At 45.2% G+C, this 17240-nt stretch overlaps 1 protein-coding gene across 2 annotated transcripts in view; it reads right to left on the reverse strand.

The window, feature by feature from the left end:
• The window catches only part of ehd3 (EH-domain containing 3), a 44620-nt gene that overhangs the window by 17960 nt on the left and 9420 nt on the right, over positions 1–17240 (reverse strand). For both annotated transcript variants that reach the window (XM_035794156.2, XM_035794154.2), the window contains 2 exons: positions 16218–16394; positions 12934–13031 (listed from right to left, as the gene is read on the reverse strand). In XM_035794156.2, coding sequence (XP_035650049.2) covers positions 12934–13031; positions 16218–16394 — 275 coding nt within the window. The remainder of the gene's footprint in view (positions 1–12933; positions 13032–16217; positions 16395–17240) is intronic.

Genomic DNA, 17240 nt, shown 5'->3' on the forward strand with positions numbered 1-17240 from the left:
ACAAGCTGTATAATTGTCCCTTCTGTCCATCCTTACTGAGGACAAAATCCTGCCCATCTGCCAGTTAAGTCTGTGTTTTCCCCGGTTCTGTCCAAGAAACCTGCTGTGAAAAGTATCCCGGTTCTGTCCACTATGGGTCAGGATCTAAGAAAAACAAGCTGGTCACCCTTCTGTGTACTAGGTGCTGTCATCCTAAGACAAAAACAAGCTGTGCTGCCATGAAGGGGGAAACAAGGTGAAAAGTATCCCCGGTTCTGTCCACTCTGTTCAAAAGACAAAACAATGAAAAGTATTGTGCCAACCCTGCTCCAGTCCCCAAAAACAAGCTGTGAAAAGTATCCCGGTTCTGTCCACTACAGTGCCAACTGTCCTCAAAAACAAGCTGCCTCTGGGTCCACTACAGTGCTGTTAGGATCAGAGAAAAACAAGCGGTGCCCTGTTTGTCCACTACAGTGCTGCTACGAGGGTACTAAGACAAAAACAAGCTGTCATATTTTCTGTCCACTACAGTGAAAGTAGGATCAAGACAAAACAAGCGGTAAAAGTATCCCCGTCCCACTCAACTTTAACAAAAACTGCTTCAAACCCACCACTCAGTCTTAAATGTTTGACACAAGCAATCTTCTTCAGTTGATGACTGCAACATAAACATGGTCATGAGTGATGTGACTACATTTGTCCACTGGATCCTAAGACAAAAACAAGCTGTGAAAAGTATCCCCGGTTCTGTCCACTACAGTGCTGTACGTAGGATCCTAAGCTGTACTACACACATTATTCAGCACCATTAATCCAACAGGCCCTGTCAGGCCAACATGCAGCGCAGTGGGAGAGGAGACAAAACAGCAGCAGGTACACGCAGTACACACACATACAGGCATGTTAGACACTCACACACATGCACCTGTCTGCTCTAAAAGGATTACACTTGTTAAGCATCTTTTCAACAAGACTCCAACCCACATCTCCAAACCACATTAAGCTTACAGCGGGGTCAGCTGTTTAACAGAAAGGTTTATATACCTGTTATAAACAATGTTCCTGGGTTTTAAAGTAGTCTCTACAGAGACAAACACTGAGGGCCTATCTTGCTATCTTGTAACACCCGATTGTAAAAGGCAAGTATTTCACAGTGCGACCCAACCTGCTGTGCAGTGTTAAGGCTCCTCACACGGCCAGGCAGCCATTCTCATTAGGAGTGCTAAATCTGAACATCACACTAACACACTATAGAGAAGGAGAGAGCAGCCTGACCCAGAGCATGGGAGAGAGCACAGCTTGCCATGAACTACCATCACACATACTGTAACACAGTGTGTGTGCTCACATTAGTGTGTGTGCACGTGAGTGACAAATAGAGAGAGAAGAGAGAGGGAGAGATAGAGCAAGAGAATGAGAGAGCAAGAGATAAGATTATAAACGTCACACACAGTCAGCCAGAGGGAGGCAGCAGTCCAGGGATTCCAGACCAGGGCTTCAGGCTGCAGGGCCGAGACACGGGCAGCTTTACACGCGAGACCGACAGGAAGAGGCTAATGAGAGAGCAAGAGATAGGATTATAAACATCACACACAGTCAGCCAGAGGGAGGCAGCAGTCCAGGGATTCCAGACCAGGGCTTCAGGCTGCAGGGCCGAGACACGGGCAGCTTTACACGCGAGACCGACAGGAAGAGGCTAATGAGAGAGCAGGGCCTAAGGCCCAGCCTGCCCTAATGACTTCTCTGCTCCTAATGGGAATGTACAGGGGCAGGAAGACCACAGCCTTCACTGATGCTATGGATAGAACATTTAGACATTATCAGTGATGTAATATATTAATTGTATTGGGAGGAGAGCTTCTGATGTACAGTGTATGCCTAAACTGTACCTGGAAAAGAGCTTCGAAGTCATCCAACTCTCTGAGGGTGTTTTCACACTTGGTCTTTTTCAGATATAACTCAATGTGGTTCGCTTATTTTGTTATTCAGTGTGAACACGCCAAAGAACTCAGACCCCTCAAAAGATCCCTCGAAGTGTACCGAACTGAGACCGTCTCGAGAGGTGGGTTCAGTTCGTTTGAATTCCGCGGTCCAGTGCTCTTTAAGGCAATGTGAACACAAAGCTCCCCAGGTTCACTTGTCATTATTCCCGCACGACAGACTAGACTACCGCAACACTATTTCCCCTGCCATAACCCCTTACATTGGTGCCACTACATCAAGAAGATGATGATGTGCAGGTTCGTGGAAAATAAATGTTTTTGGATATTGATAAGCGATTGTCAAGGATGCACAGAAATTCCAAAATATGTGTGGAGTTTTGTACTGACACGAGTTTCTGATAATTTTTTTTGCAATATGTGATCTAGTATAAGCTAAGAAAGCTTCATACGCTGTTTATTCGATTATGGGGTTTGAATAGTGTGAGAAGACAAAGACATTTGGTGAGAATCACAACATAAGAAAGGTACAAAATCAAGGTCCGTGCAATCCAGAATCCTTGGGACGTCAAAACTCTGACGGTACCCCATTGAAGTTGTCATTTCAAATGGTTACGGTAAGGGTTAAGGTTAAGGTAAGGGTAGGGGTTACAGTTAGGGTTAGGATTTAGCATAGGGACGTCCAAAATATCCCGGATAGCACGAGCCTTCCTTTCTAAGGATGTAATAGATGTGAATGCAAAGAGAACTGAGTTATATCCCTTTTTTTAATCACAGACTTCACTTTAAAGAGGACTGAGATTGTTTCTTTTAAAGAGGACAACTGCATATGTGAAAACACCCTGAGATCGCCAGGAAACTCAAAACTGAGTCCAAGAGTACATTTTATGAATACCCACTATAACACACGAGAGTGGTTTTTAAGGGCCACTTGGTTAACATCGGCTTTGGGACACGCTCACTTCCTGTTATGAATGCTTTAGGGGCATGAAAGGCACAAGTGCATCACCAATAACAAACGGGCCAAATTATAGGGAGAAGACGCGGACAAACAAGTAGTAACCTGCAATCACAGGCTTTTGATGATGCCACGTTAGAGTCCCTATACTTTAACTCGAGAATCTAGATACACGACCAGCAGTGTGAATTTGAAAGCACAATTTTGTGCCTCTGGTCTAATAAAATGGGAACTACTTGACTATACAAAGTAAGATCCTCAGCATATTAGTCATTCAAGCATTTCCAGTAGTCCCAAAACAGGGATTGATTTACATTTGAATACACATTCAATGACAACACTCTGCATAAACTGCTGCATACAATGTGTCTCCATAAGCTCTTTTGAGTTTGGTTGTGGCACAAATGATGTTACACAGTTTACTGGACATTTGTGCTTATGTGACGACATTGGAGTTGCTCTGTATGTAGGGGCTCTGGTTCTGACTACTCCATGTTCCCTGTGTATAGCTCTAAAGCTGGGTTCTCTCTCTGCTTCCTCTCTCCTCTCTGCTCCCCTGAATGAGCCCTAATCCGACTGGACCGTGAGCTCACCAAACACAGAGCCACAGACACACAAGCCACCACACCACTGCAACACACACACACACACCGGCAGCCCAAAGGAAAGTGCTGACGGCCGGGGTGGGCCGTGCTGGGTGATTACTGTGGGCTATCGGGTGGGTGATGGACTTTTGCTGAATGTGGAATGAAGTAACTAACCAAGCACAAAACAAACAGGAGGACACGGACCCCCGCAGAGATTGGCTGGCTGATCTCAGGGGGAGATTACAACCTAGTTGAGCCTGATGCAAACACAGAGGCACACATCTATCTGCCACACCACATGTCCTAGAGACTTGGCTTCAGTACAGTATACAGTGGTGAGGTAAGGTTTTATGGGTCTCAGACAGTTCATAGAGAAGAGAAGAAGCACAGTGTGATATGGTAGAATACAGTAGAAGAGTAGAGGTGTAGTGGTAAGGTGAGATGAGAGCTAAGGTACAGTAGAATAGTAGATGTGTTGTGGTAAGATGAGATGAGAACTAAGATACAGTAGAAGTGTAGAGGTGTAGCGGTAAGGTGAGATGAGATGATAACTAAGGTACAGTAGAAGAGTAGAGGTGTAGTGGTAAGGTGAGATGATAACTAAGGTACAGTAGAAGAGTAGAGGTGTAGTGGTAAGATGAGATGAGAACTAAGGTACAGTAGAAGAGTAGAGGTGTAGTGGTAAGGTGAGATGAGAACTAAGGTACAGTAGAAGAGTAGAGGTGTAGTGGTAAGGTGAGATGAGAACTAAGATACAGTAGAAGAGTAGAGGTGTAGTGGTAAGGTGAGATGATAACTAAGGTACAGTAGAAGAGTAGAGGTGTAGTGGTAAGGTGAGATGATAACTAAGGTACAGTAGAAGAGTAGAGGTGTAGTGGTAAGATGAGATGAGAACTAAGGTACAGTAGAAGAGTAGAGGTGTAGTGGTAAGGTGAGATGAGAACTAAGGTACAGTAGAAGAGTAGAGGTGTAGCGGTAAGGTGAGATGAGATCTAAGGTACAGTAGAAGAGTAGAGGTGTAGTGGTAAGGTGAGATGAGATGATAACTAAGGTACAGTAGAAGAGTAGAGGTGTAGTGGTAAGGTGAGATGAGATGATAACTAAGGTACAGTAGAAGAGTAGAGGTGTAGTGGTAAGGTGAGATGAGATGATAACTAAGGTACAGTAGAAGAGTAGAGGTGTAGTGGTAAGGTGAGATGATAACTAAGGTACAGTAGAAGAGTAGAGGTGTAGCGGTAAGGTGAGATGAGAACTAAGGTACAGTAGAAGAGTAGAGGTGTAGTGGTAAGATGAGATGAGATCTAAGGTACAGTAGAAGACTAGAGGTGTAGTGGTAAGGTGAGATGATAACTAAGGTACAGTAGAAGAGTAGAGGTGTAGTGGTAAGATGAGATGAGAACTAAGGTACAGTAGAAGAGTAGAGGTGTGGTGGTAAGGTGAGATGAGATGATAACTAAGGTACAGTAGAAGAGTAGAGGTGTAGTGGTAAGGTGAGATGAGAACTAAGGTACAGTATAAGAGTAGAGGTGTAGTGGTAAGGTGAGATGAGATGATAACTAAGATACAGTAGAAGAGTAGAGGTGTAGTGGTGAGATGAGATGAGATCTAAGGTACAGTAGAAGAGTAGAGGTGTAGAGGTAAGGTGAGATGATAACTAAGGTACAGTAGAAGAGTAATAATAAATAATAATAATAATAATATATGCCATTTAGCTGACGCTTTTATCCAAAGCGACTTACAGTCATGTGTGCATACATTCTACGTATGTAGAGGTGTAGTGGTAAGGTGAGATGAGAGCTAAGGTACAGTAGAAGAGTAGAGGTGTAGCGGTAAGGTGAGATCTAAGGTACAGTAGAAGAGTAGAGGTGTAGTGGTAAGGTGAGATGATAACTAAGGTACAGTAGAAGAGTAGAGGTGTAGCGGTAAGGTGAGATGAGATCTAAGGTACAGTACAAGAGTAGAGGTGTAGTGGTAAGGTGAGATGAGATGATAACTAAGGTACAGTAGAATAGTAGATGTGTTGTGGTAAGATGAGATGAGAACTAAGATACAGTAGAAGAGTAGAGGTGTAGCGGTAAGGTGAGATGAGATGATAACTAAGGTACAGTAGAAGAGTAGAGGTGTAGTGGTAAGGTGAGATGAGAACTAAGATACAGTAGAAGAGTAGAGGTGTAGCGGTAAGGTGAGATGAGAACTAAGGTACAGTAGAAGAGTAGAGGTGTAGTGGTAAGGTGAGATGAGATGAGAGCTAAGGTACAGTAGAAGAGTAGAGGTGTAGCGGTAAGGTGAGATGATAACTAAGGTACAGTAGAAGAGTAGAGGTGTAGCGGTAAGGTGAGATGAGATCTAAGGTATAGTAGAAGACTAGAGGTGTAGTGGTAAGGTGAGATGAGAACTAAGGTACAGTAGAAGAGTAGAGGTGTAGTGGTAAGGTGAGATGAGAACTAAGGTACAGTAGAAAAGTAGAGGTGTAGTGGTAAGGTGAGATGATAACTAAGGTACAGTAGAAGAGTAGAGGTGTAGTGGTAAGATGAGATGAGAACTAAGGTACAGTAGAAGAGTAGAGGTGTAGCGGTAAGGTGAGATGAGAGCTAAGGTACAGTAGAAGAGTAGAGGTGTAGCGGTAAGGTGAGATGAGATCTAAGGTACAGTAGAAGAGTAGAGGTGTAGTGGTAAGGTGAGATGAGATGATAACTAAGGTACAGTAGAAGAGTAGAGGTGTAGTGGTAAGATGAGATGAGAACTAAGATACAGTAGAAGAGTAGAGGTGTAGTGGTAAGGTGAGATGAGATGATAACTAAGGTACAGTAGAAGAGTAGAGGTGTAGTGGTAAGGTGAGATGATAACTAAGGTACAGTAGAAGAGTAGAGGTGTAGCGGTAAGGTGAGATGATAACTAAGGTACAGTAGAAGAGTAGAGGTGTAGTGGTAAGATGAGATGAGATCTAAGGTACAGTAGAAGAGTAGAGGTGTAGTGGTAAGGGGAGATGAGATGATAACTAAGGTACAGTACAAGAGTAGAGGTGTAGTGGTAAGGTGAGATGAGATGATAACTAAGGTACAGTAGAAGAGTAGAGGTGTAGTGGTAAGGTGAGATCTAAGGTACAGTAGAAGAGTAGAGGTGTAGTGGTGAGATGAGATGAGATCTAAGGTACAGTACAAGAGTAGAGGTGTAGTGGTAAGGAGAGATGAGATGAGAACTAAGATACAGTAGAAGAGTAGAGGTGTAGTGGTGAGATGAGATGAGATCTAAGGTACAGTAGAAGAGTAGAGGTGTAGTGGTAAGGTGAGATGATAACTAAGGTACAGTAGAAGAGTAGAGGTGTAGTGGTAAGATGAGATGAGAACTAAGATACAGTAGAAGAGTAGAGGTGTAGTGGTAAGGTGAGATCTAAGGTACAGTAGAAGAGTAGAGGTGTAGTGGTAAGATGAGATGAGATCTAAGGTATAGTATAAGAGTAGAGGTGTAGTGGTAAGGGGAGATGAGATCTAAGGTACAGTATAAGAGTAGAGGTGTAGTGGTAAGGTGAAATTAGATGATAACTAAGGTACAGTAGAAGAGTAGAGGTGTAGTGGTAAGATGAGATGAGATCTAAGGTACAGTACAAGAGTAGAGGTGTAGTGGTAAGGTGAGATGATAACTAAGGTACAGTAGAATAGTAGATGTGTTGTGGTAAGATGAGATGAGAACTAAGGTACAGTATAAGAGTAGAGGTGTAGTGGTAAGATGAGATGAGAACTAAGATACAGTAGAAGAGTAGAGGTGTAGTGGTAAGGTGAGATGATAACTAAGATACAGTAGAAGAGTAGAGGTGTAGCGGTAAGGTGAGATGAGAACTAAGGTACAGTATAAGAGTAGAGGTGTAGTGGTAAGGTGAGATGAGATCTAAGGTACAGTAGAAGAGTAGAGGTGTAGTGGTAAGGTGAGATGAGATCTAAGGTACAGTATAAGAGTAGAGGTGTAGTGGTAAAATGAGATGAGATCTAAGGTACAGTAGAAGAGTAGAGGTGTAGTGGTAAGATGAGATGAGATCTAAGGTACAGTATAAGAGTAGAGGTGTAGTGGTAAGGTGAGATGAGATGATAACTAAGGTACAGTATAAGAGTAGAGGTGTAGCGGTAAGGTGAGATGAGAGCTAAGGTACAGTAGAAGAGTAGAGGTGTAGTGGTAAGGTGAGATGATAACTAAGGTACAGTAGAAGAGTAGAGGTGTAGTGGTAAGATGAGATGAGATCTAAGGTACAGTATAAGAGTAGAGGTGTAGTGGTAAGGTGAGATGAGATGATAACTAAGACATTTACATTTACATTTAAGTCATTTAGCAGACGCTCTTATCCAGAGCGACTTACAAATTGGTGCATTCACCTTATGACATCCAGTAGAATAGTCACTTTACAATAGTGCATCTAAATCTTAAAGGGGGTGAGAAGGATTACTTATCCTATCCTAGGTATTCCTTAAAGAGGTGGGGTTTCAGGAGTCTCCGGAAGGTGGTGATTGACTCCGCTGTCCTGGCGTCGTGAGAGAGTTTGTTCCACCATTGGGGGCCAGAGCAGCGAACAGTTTTGACTGGGCTGAGCGGGAACTGTACTTCCTCAGTGGTAGGGAGGCGAGCAGGCCAGAGGTGGATGAACGCAGTGCCCTTGTTTGGGTGTAGGGCCTGATCAGAGCCTGGAGGTACTGAGGTGCCGTTCCCCTCACAGCTCCGTAGGCAAGCACCATGGTCTTGTAGCGGATGCGAGCTTCAACTGGAAGCCAGTGGAGAGAGCGGAGGAGCGGGGTGACGTGAGAGAACTTGGGAAGGTTGAACACCAGATGGGCTGCGGCGTTCTGGATGAGTTGTAGGGGTTTAATGGCACAGGCAGGGAGCCCAGCCAACAGCGAGTTGCAGTAGTCCAAACGGGAGATGACAAGTGCCTGGATTAGGACCTGCGCCGCTTCCTGTGTGAGGCAGGGTCGTACTCTGCGGATGTTGTAGAGCATGAACCTACAGGAACGGGCCACCGCCTTGATGTTAGTTGAGAACGACAGGGTGTTGTCCAGGATCACGCCAAGGTTCTTAGCGCTCTGGGAGGAGGACACAATGGAGTTGTTAACCGTGATGGCGAGATCATGGAACGGGCAGTCCTTCCCCGGGAGGAAGAGCAGCTCCGTCTTGCCGAGGTTCAGCTTGAGGTGGTGATCCGTCATCCACACTGATATGTCTGCCAGACATGCAGAGATGCGATTCGCCACCTGGTCATCAGAAGGGCGAAAGGAGAAGATTAATTGTGTGTCGTCTGCATAGCAATGATAGGAGAGACCATGTGAGGTTATGACAGAGCCAAGTGACTTGGTGTATAGCGAGAATAGGAGAGGGCCTAGAACAGAGCCCTGGGGGACACCAGTGGTGAGAGCGCGTGGTGAGGAGACAGATTCTCGCCACGCCACCTGGTAGGAGCGACCTGTCAGGTAGGACGCAATCAAGCGTGGGCCGCGCCGGAGATGCCCAACTCGGAGAGGGTGGAGAGGAGGATCTGATGGTTCACAGTATCGAAGGCAGCCGATAGGTCTAGAAGGATGAGAGCAGAGGAGAGAGAGTTAGCTTTAGCGGTGCGGAGCGCCTCCGTGATACAGAGAAGAGCAGTCTCAGTTGAATGACTAGTCTTGAAACCTGACTGATTTGGATCAAGAAGGTCATTCAGAGAGAGATAGCGGGAGAGCTGGCCAAGGACGGCACGTTCAAGAGTTTTGGAGAGAAAAGAAAGAAGGGATACTGGTCTGTAGTTGTTGACATCGGAGGGATTGAGTGTAGGTTTTTTCAGAAGGGGTGCAACTCTCGCTCTCTTGAGGACGGAAGGGACGTAGCCAGCGGTCAGGGATGAGTTGATGAGGGAGGTGAGGTAAGGGAGAAGGTCTCCGGAAATGGTCTGGAGAAGAGAGGAGGGATAGGGTCAAGCGGGCAGGTTGTTGGGCGGCCGGCCGTCACAAGACGCGAGATTTCATCTGGAGAGAGAGGGGAGAAAGAGGTCAGAGCACAGGGTAGGGCAGTGTGAGCAGAACCAGCGGTGCCGTTTGACTTAGCAACGAGGATCGGATGTCGTCGACCTTCTTTTCAAAATGGTTGACGAAGTCATCTGCAGAGAGGGAGGAGGGGGGGGGGAGGAGGATTCAGGAGTGAGGAGAAGGTGGCAAAGAGCTTCCTAGGGTTAGAGGCAGATGCTTGGAATTTAGAGTGGTAGAAAATGGCTTTAGCAGCAGAGACAGAGGAGGAAAATTTAGAGAGGAGGGAGTGAAAGGATGCCAGGTCCGCAGGAGGCGAGTTTTCCTCCATTTCCGCTCAGCTGCCCGGAGCCCTGTTCTGTGAGCTCGCAATGAGTCGTCGAGCCATGGGGCGGGGAGGGAGGACCGCGCCGGCCTGGAGGATAGGGGACATAGAGAGTCAAAGGATGCAGAAAGGGAGGAGAGGAGGGTTGAGGAGGCAGAATCAGGAGATAGGTTGGAGAAGGTATGAGCAGAGGGAAGAGATGATAGGATGGAAGAGGAGAGAGTAGCGGGGAGAGAGAGCGAAGGTTGGGACGGCGCGATACCATCCGAGTAGGGGCAGTGTGGGAGGTGTTAGATGAGAGCGAGAGGGAAAAGGATACAAGGTAGTGGTCGGAGACTTGGAGGGGAGTTGCAATGAGGTTAGTGGAAGAACAGCATCTAGTAAAGATGAGGTCGAGCGTATTGCCTGCCTTGTGAGTAGGGGGAAGGTGAGAGGGTGAGGTCAAAAGAGGAGAGGAGTGGAAAGAAGGAGGCAGAGAGGAATGAGTCAAAGGTAGACGTGGGGAGGTTAAAGTCGCCCAGCACTGTGAGAGGTGAGCCGTCCTCAGGAAAGGAGCTTATCAAGGTATCAAGCTCATTGATGAACTCTCCGAGGGAACCTGGAGGGCGATAAATGATAAGGATGTTAAGCTTGAAAGGGCTGGTAACTGTGACAGCATGGAATTCAAAGGAGGCGATAGACAGATGGGTGAGGGGAGAAAGAGAGAATGACCACTTGGGAGAGATGAGGATCCCGGTGCCACCACCCCGCTGACCAGAAGAGGACGAAGAGAGAGCAGTAGGAGTAGCAGTGTTGTCTGTGGTGATCCATGTTTCCGTCAGTGCCAAGAAGTCGAGGGACTGGAGGGAGGCATAGGCTGAGATGAACTCTGCCTTGTTAAGGTAGGTATAAGGTACAGTATAAGAGTAGAGGTGTAGCGGCAAGGTGAGATGAGAGCTAAGGTACAGTAGGGTAGAGTTCTCAGCAGGTTGCTATCAGCTGGAGGTAACCCTGACCCTGTGGTGAGGAATGAGACTGGACTGGTTCACAGGAAGCCAGAGTTACTCTCTCTTTTCTCTCCCTGACAAGGAACAAAGAGACCCTTTTTCCCAGAATATTGGTGTGTCGCGTGTGCCAAGACATACTTCCGTTCAATCACCTCTGAGGATTCTAAGAATTTCATTTGCATCTCTCACAGTGACATCTATCATCAGTGAAAAGACACAAGAGTGAGGGAAACATTGGCACACACTAAAAGAAAAAGTAATGCACCATGTACATACAATGTTGACAATCCATTCTAGCCAGGTACTTCCAGAGAGTGTTTATGGGGTCAGCCTATGGCGGCCTGCTGGGCCAAGTGCTAAGTACCATATATATCTACTGCAGAGGCTTGATGTCCTTGTTGATAAGAGGGCTGGAACACTGTGACATCATGGTGACATTGATCAGTACTCCTGTCCCCTTTGCCATTCGCAGAGCCACAGATGCATTCAGAATACCAGAGGGCATAAATGAAGGTGTATTTACATACTTTGCAGCTTTGAAACCCCTATGAGAGTCGTCACTGAAATAAAACACAGATTTCTTATTAGGATTAAGCAGAGTGTACTCAGAGACGAATAGACAATGGCCTTTACTGTTTACTGGAATTCATGTGGAAAGAGCTGCTGGACCATGTTACACAGTCCTATAAACATAGGGGTGTTGCATAGAGTATCTCACGCTGATCTCTGGTGTCTTTCAACACATCATGACTGAATGCAGATTTAAACAATGCCACAGCTACACGTTTCCCTGACTTCCCATACAGTGTGTGGTTTTAAAGGGTCAAAGGGTCAGAGGAAAAAAAGGTCAGTCACAGAGAAGCAGGATATCTGAAGGTTGCTTGCTATTTTCACCACAAATATTGGGAATTAAAGATTCAAACATGTCCCAGAAAATGCTAATAGAGTAATTGCAGAAGTGGTTTCAGTGTGGAAGACACAATCACACGGAAGGTTTTGATCCAGAACTGGCTATGCAAATGTCTCAGTGGGTTCAGCAGCACAGGTGGAGAGAGGAGAGGAGATTGTATGGGATGGAGGGGTTGAGAGAGGGGAGGAGATATGGGTAGAGGGATTGTAAGGGATGGAGAGGTTGAAAGAGGGGTAGAGATAGGGGTGGAGTGGTGGATGGAGGGGTAGAGGGGTTGAGAGAAGGGTATAGGGGTGGAGACATGGGTGGTGGGTTTAGAGAAGGGTGGAGAGGTAAAGAGAGTGGTGGAGAGGTAAAGAGAGGGGTGGAGAGGTAAAGAGAAGGGTGGAGAGGTAAAGAGAGGGGTGGAGAGGTAAAGAGAAGGGTGGAGAGGTAAAGAGAAGGGTGGAGAGGTAAAGAGAGGGGTGGAGAGGTAAAGAGAAGGGTGGAGAGGTAAAGAGAAGGGTGGAGAGGTAAAGAGAGGGGTGGAGAGGTAAAGAGAGGGGTGGAGAGGTAAAGAGAAGGGTGGAGAGGTAAAGAGAAGGGTGGAGAGGTAAAGAGAGGGATGGAGAGGTAAAGAGAGGGGTGGAGAGGTAAAGAGAAGGGTGGAGAGGTAAAGAGAGGGGTGGAGAGGTAAAGAGAGGGGTGGAGAGGTAAAGAGAGGGGTGGAGAGGTTGAGAGAGGGGTGGAGAGGTAAAGAGAAGGGTGGAGAGGTTGAGAGAGGGGTGGAGAGGTTGAGAGAGGCATGGAGAGGTTGAGAGAAGGGTGGAGAGGTTGAGAGAGGGGTGGAGAGGTTGAGAGAGGGGTGGAGAGGTTGAGAGAAGGGTGGAGAGGTTGAGAGAGGGGTGGAGTAGTAAAAGAGATGGGTGGAGAGGTTGAGAGAAGGGTGGAGAGGTTGAGAGAAGGGTGGAGAGGTTGAGAGAAGGGTGGAGAGGTTGAGAGAGGGGTGGAGTGGTAAAGAGAGGGGTGGAGAGGTTGAGAGAAGGGTGGAGAGGTTGAGAGAGGGGTGGAGTGGTAAAGAGATGGGTGGAGAGGTTGAGAGAGGGGTGGAGAGGTTGAGAGAGGCGTGGAGAGGTTGAGAGAAGGGTGGAGAGGTTGAGAGAGGGGTGGAGAGGTTGAGAGAGGCATGGAGAGGTTGAGAGAAGGGTGGAGAGGTTGAGAGAGGGGTGGAGTGGTAAAGAGATGGGTGGAGAGGTTGAGAGAATGGTGGAGAGGTTGAGAGCCATACCTCTGCTGATCCGCTGCTTCTCTCCAGACAGGATACCAGGAGTATCAATCACACTGATGCTCTCCAGAACAGGGTTGGGCAGCTGGGCACACACAAACCTACAGGACATAAGACAAGATTTAAGAAACACTTTAGATAGACCAACACTGAAGAATTACAGAGCCTACATGATCAAATCTGACACAGAAAAAGAGTCGGACGGACATAAGACAAACACTCCCAGACTGACACAGACACACAGACAGATAGTTGGGTTTTCTTCATGTAAAACAAAGTATTGACCACTTTGGACACAGTTTGTCTTAGGATTCAAAAAGGCAACTGGTAATGTTTGACATTCAGCCATGTTCCAACTGTGACATTGGCTTTTTCTTATCTATGGAAACTTGTTCACACTGATGTCGGAAATACAACTGATAATAAATCAGAATGTTAGATACATAGTTGAGCTGAACTCTACCCTTTACTCTTGGAGTCTTCACTGCTTAGGGAACGTGCATTATACACATGTTTATCTGTTTAAACTGTTTTCTGAGCCAAGGCAAAATTCTGTATACTTACTGTGGTACGACAAAGAGCGGCCGTAAGCCAAGAACCCTAACAAACCTTACTCCACACATTTGTTCTGCTACTTAACATCAGAGCCACCTGCTGAAACCATCACAAACCATGTGTTCATATCATCTCCCTCAGGACACACGCTATTAGACCACAGCCTTGTGCTGACATTGGAAGCCCTACGTTGATTGCTCCCTCAACCTCTCGTGATCCAAAGTATGAATAGCATATTTAAGAAACACTTCATAGGTAATAAGGCAATAAGCAGCGAACCCTTTTACCCAGAGCGAGGTGTGAGGTATGTATGACACGTGTTACATCAGATGATAAGGGTTAACAGACCCACTGACGGTCTGACACTAAAAGGGGAAACACCTGGACGGCGAGCAGAGGGAAATTCAATCAGAGGTGGAATGTAGAGCTTGTGTAGCAGGTCTCTCCTCGTGGCATGATATCATCCTGTGACATGATATCATCCTGTGACATAGTAAACACAGCTAACCGTTGAGGCAGGCTAAACTTAACTTTCACTCTCGCTCCTGCACTCAGTCCGCCTCCCTCCCTTTCCTTCTCGCAAGGACTGTGAGTTTCATGCCAACTGAGAAATATTTAATACTTTGGCATCAGTAAGCTAAGCAACTTTCATTGCTTCCCTACATAAATCAAAGCGTGGGGGTATTCTCAAACAAATTGGAATTTCAAATTAAATTGTAATCTGAAACTTATTGGAAACTCAGCAGGAGCACAGAGAAACACTCACATGACTAACTCGTAGAGTTTCAGAGAAATCTTTTGGCCATTTGAGCTGAAAGCAAGTTTGAAAAACGTATTCTCCCAGGGGCCTTTAGAATGTGGAACTCAAAAAACTGATGCACAGTATTGATATTCAATGCTAATAAGTTACTGAACATTCAACATTCTATCTTTGATAAGGCATCTAAACACAACCAGTAACAGTGCACTTTTCATTTGCTGTATACAAACATGAGTCATCCAACTATATAGAGCAGGTATTCCCAATTTGGGATACACGCAACGCAGTCGGGGTAAGCCAAATAAAAATGTGATTCACATTTAAAAAGAGTAAATTTTTACTTTCAACGGGGCTATACATTTGGGTGAGTTTTTTTCTCTCGCCTGAGTAGCCTTGTTTCACTGCCAAAAATAAACTTAAACCATCTAGTGTTCAGTGAAAAAACAATAAAATGTCAAATACAGGTAGCCTCGTCAAATAATTAACATCCAATTACATGAACCAATACTCTCTCCACTAACGGTCCATATGTAGCCAAACGTAGCTGCTGCTCATTTTGGTATCTGTACTGATAGCGCAAAAGCCCTGACAGGGAGATGGAGTGGTAACGCTCGTCCAAGCAGTTGCTCCAGACGTCACTTGGGTACACTGCAGCATCCACCGAGAGGCTCTTGCTGCCAAGGGAATGCCTGACAGCTTGAACAATGTTTTTAACACTACAGTGAAAATGGTTTACTATGTTAAAGCAAGGACCCTGAACTCTCGCTCTTTTCTGCACTATGCAACGATATGGCCAGCGACCATGTAATGCTTTTACATCATACAGAAGTGCGCTGGTTATCAAGGGGCAAAGTATGGACATGTTTTTTTTTTAATTGAGAGATGAGCTTAAAGTTGTCTTAACTGATTTTCACTTGTCTGACCGCTTGCATGATGATGAGTTTCTCACACGACTGGCCTATTTGGGAGATGTTTTTTCTCGCCTGAATGATCTGAATCTAGGATTACAGGGAGTCTCCACAACTATATTCAATGTGCGGGACAAAATTCAGGCTATGATTAAGAATTGGAGCTAATTTCTGTCTGCATTAACAAGGACAACACACAGGTCTTTCAATCATTGTATGATTTTTTGTGTGCAAAAGAACTCAAGCTTACGGACAATGTCAAATGTGATATAGCAAAGCACCTGAGTGAGTTGCGTGTGCATTTACGTAGGTACTTTCCCGAAACGGATGACACAAACAACTGGATTCGTTATCCCTTTCATGCCCTGCTTCCAGTCCACTTACCGATATCTGAACAAGAGTCTCATCGAAATTACAACAAGCAGTTCTGTGAAGATTTAATTTAATCAGAAGCCACTGCCAGATTTCTGAATAGGGCTGCGCTCAGAGTATCCTGCCTTGGAATATCGCGCTGTTTAGACACTGATGCCCTTTGCAAACCACGTACCTATGTCAGAGTGGATTTTCGGCCCTCACTAGCATGAAAACGAAATAAAGGCACAGACTGTGTGTGGAAAATGATTTAAGACAGACTCTTTCCAATACAACCCAACATTGCAGAGTCATGTGCATCCTTTCAAACACACCCTTGTCATTAACCTGTGGTGAGTTATTCACCATTTTCAATTAATAACAAATAAGATGGTCCAATAAAGAGCAAAATTATTGATTATTATTATATTATTATTTGTGCCCTGATCCTATAAGAGCTCTTTGTCACTTCCTACGAGCCGGGTTGTGGCAAAAACTCCCACTCATTCTTATGTTTAATAAACATATTGTTTAGTGTGTGTGTGGCAGGCTTACAAAGATGGCCACAAACAACATTTGAGAGTTCACTGACCCTGGTGCTGGAGTGGGTACGCAGCTGGAGGTTGAATGTTTGAAGTTGTACAGGACTATAAAAAGGGAACCACTGATATAGATGAATAAAAAACACTACATGTGGACTGTTATAGTCTCACCTGTTGAGAAATGCGTTTCCGAAGGCGTTGAGCTTCCTGAAGGGTTTCTTGGGGTCGACCACCAGGGCATTGCCAGGGATCAGCCCCTCCGTGTCTCCATGCATCACTGCAATGAAGGAGTCTGTGGTGGGTTCTGGCCCGATCCGCATTCCAGGGAAGTCCTGCTCCAACAGGTATCTGGGAAGTAATAGGAGACATGGATCTCTGGTTATGCTTTTCTTTATTGTCCACTATCTTAGTTGACCTGTTACTTTACAACCCCTATACACCTGCCCTTTACATGGCAAACTTGTACATCTTTTAAAGTAAAATATTAGCAATGTTGAATTATAGGGTCACGGTCCAAGAGTTTATACTTGAATGAGTCTGAATTGATATCACAGATGTCAAATATCTTCTAAATAGAGATCTGTGTGTAATATTGTAAAGATTTAGCATAATTCTATAGAATGTGCAGAATCCTACAAATGCATTGAATCGTAAATACTTGATTTCTCTGGTGATTCATTACTCAAGGCAATAAATTGTTATTTTAAACCACTTTCAACACTTAAAGCACTAACAGATGTGAGGTCAACCAGCTGATACTCTATGTATCCACTCTACACACACCCGGTCATAGGGGTCAACAGTGCTGGCTAGTACAGTTTCTCTGTATACACTGTTTAACTTCATAATACAGTGCCATTGCAATGATAGATGTGAGGAGCACTGACACAAGCCAGAATATATTGTCTTACTGTCCAGACCCAGATGTTTATCCTTCCCACTAGGGTTGGGCGGTATCTAGATTTCCATACCGTCATACCGTTTCTGTACCATACCGGGGTATACGGTATTACTGGAAGTGAACACAAGGGGCGCTATACCCCCAAAAAAAAAAAAAAAGTATATACATTTTTGACCCACAAAATAATTTAGGCAACAAGGATTTTGATCCAAGTGGGGATTAAATGTCTCTACTATCACCAAGACGCTTGGTCTTGACATCTAGCTACTTCGCTAGATAGTTAGCAAACCAAA

The sequence above is a fragment of the Oncorhynchus keta genome, chromosome 19 (genome assembly GCF_023373465.1).
Source record: "Oncorhynchus keta strain PuntledgeMale-10-30-2019 chromosome 19, Oket_V2, whole genome shotgun sequence".
In the NCBI taxonomy this organism is placed as follows: Eukaryota; Metazoa; Chordata; class Actinopteri; order Salmoniformes; family Salmonidae; genus Oncorhynchus; species Oncorhynchus keta.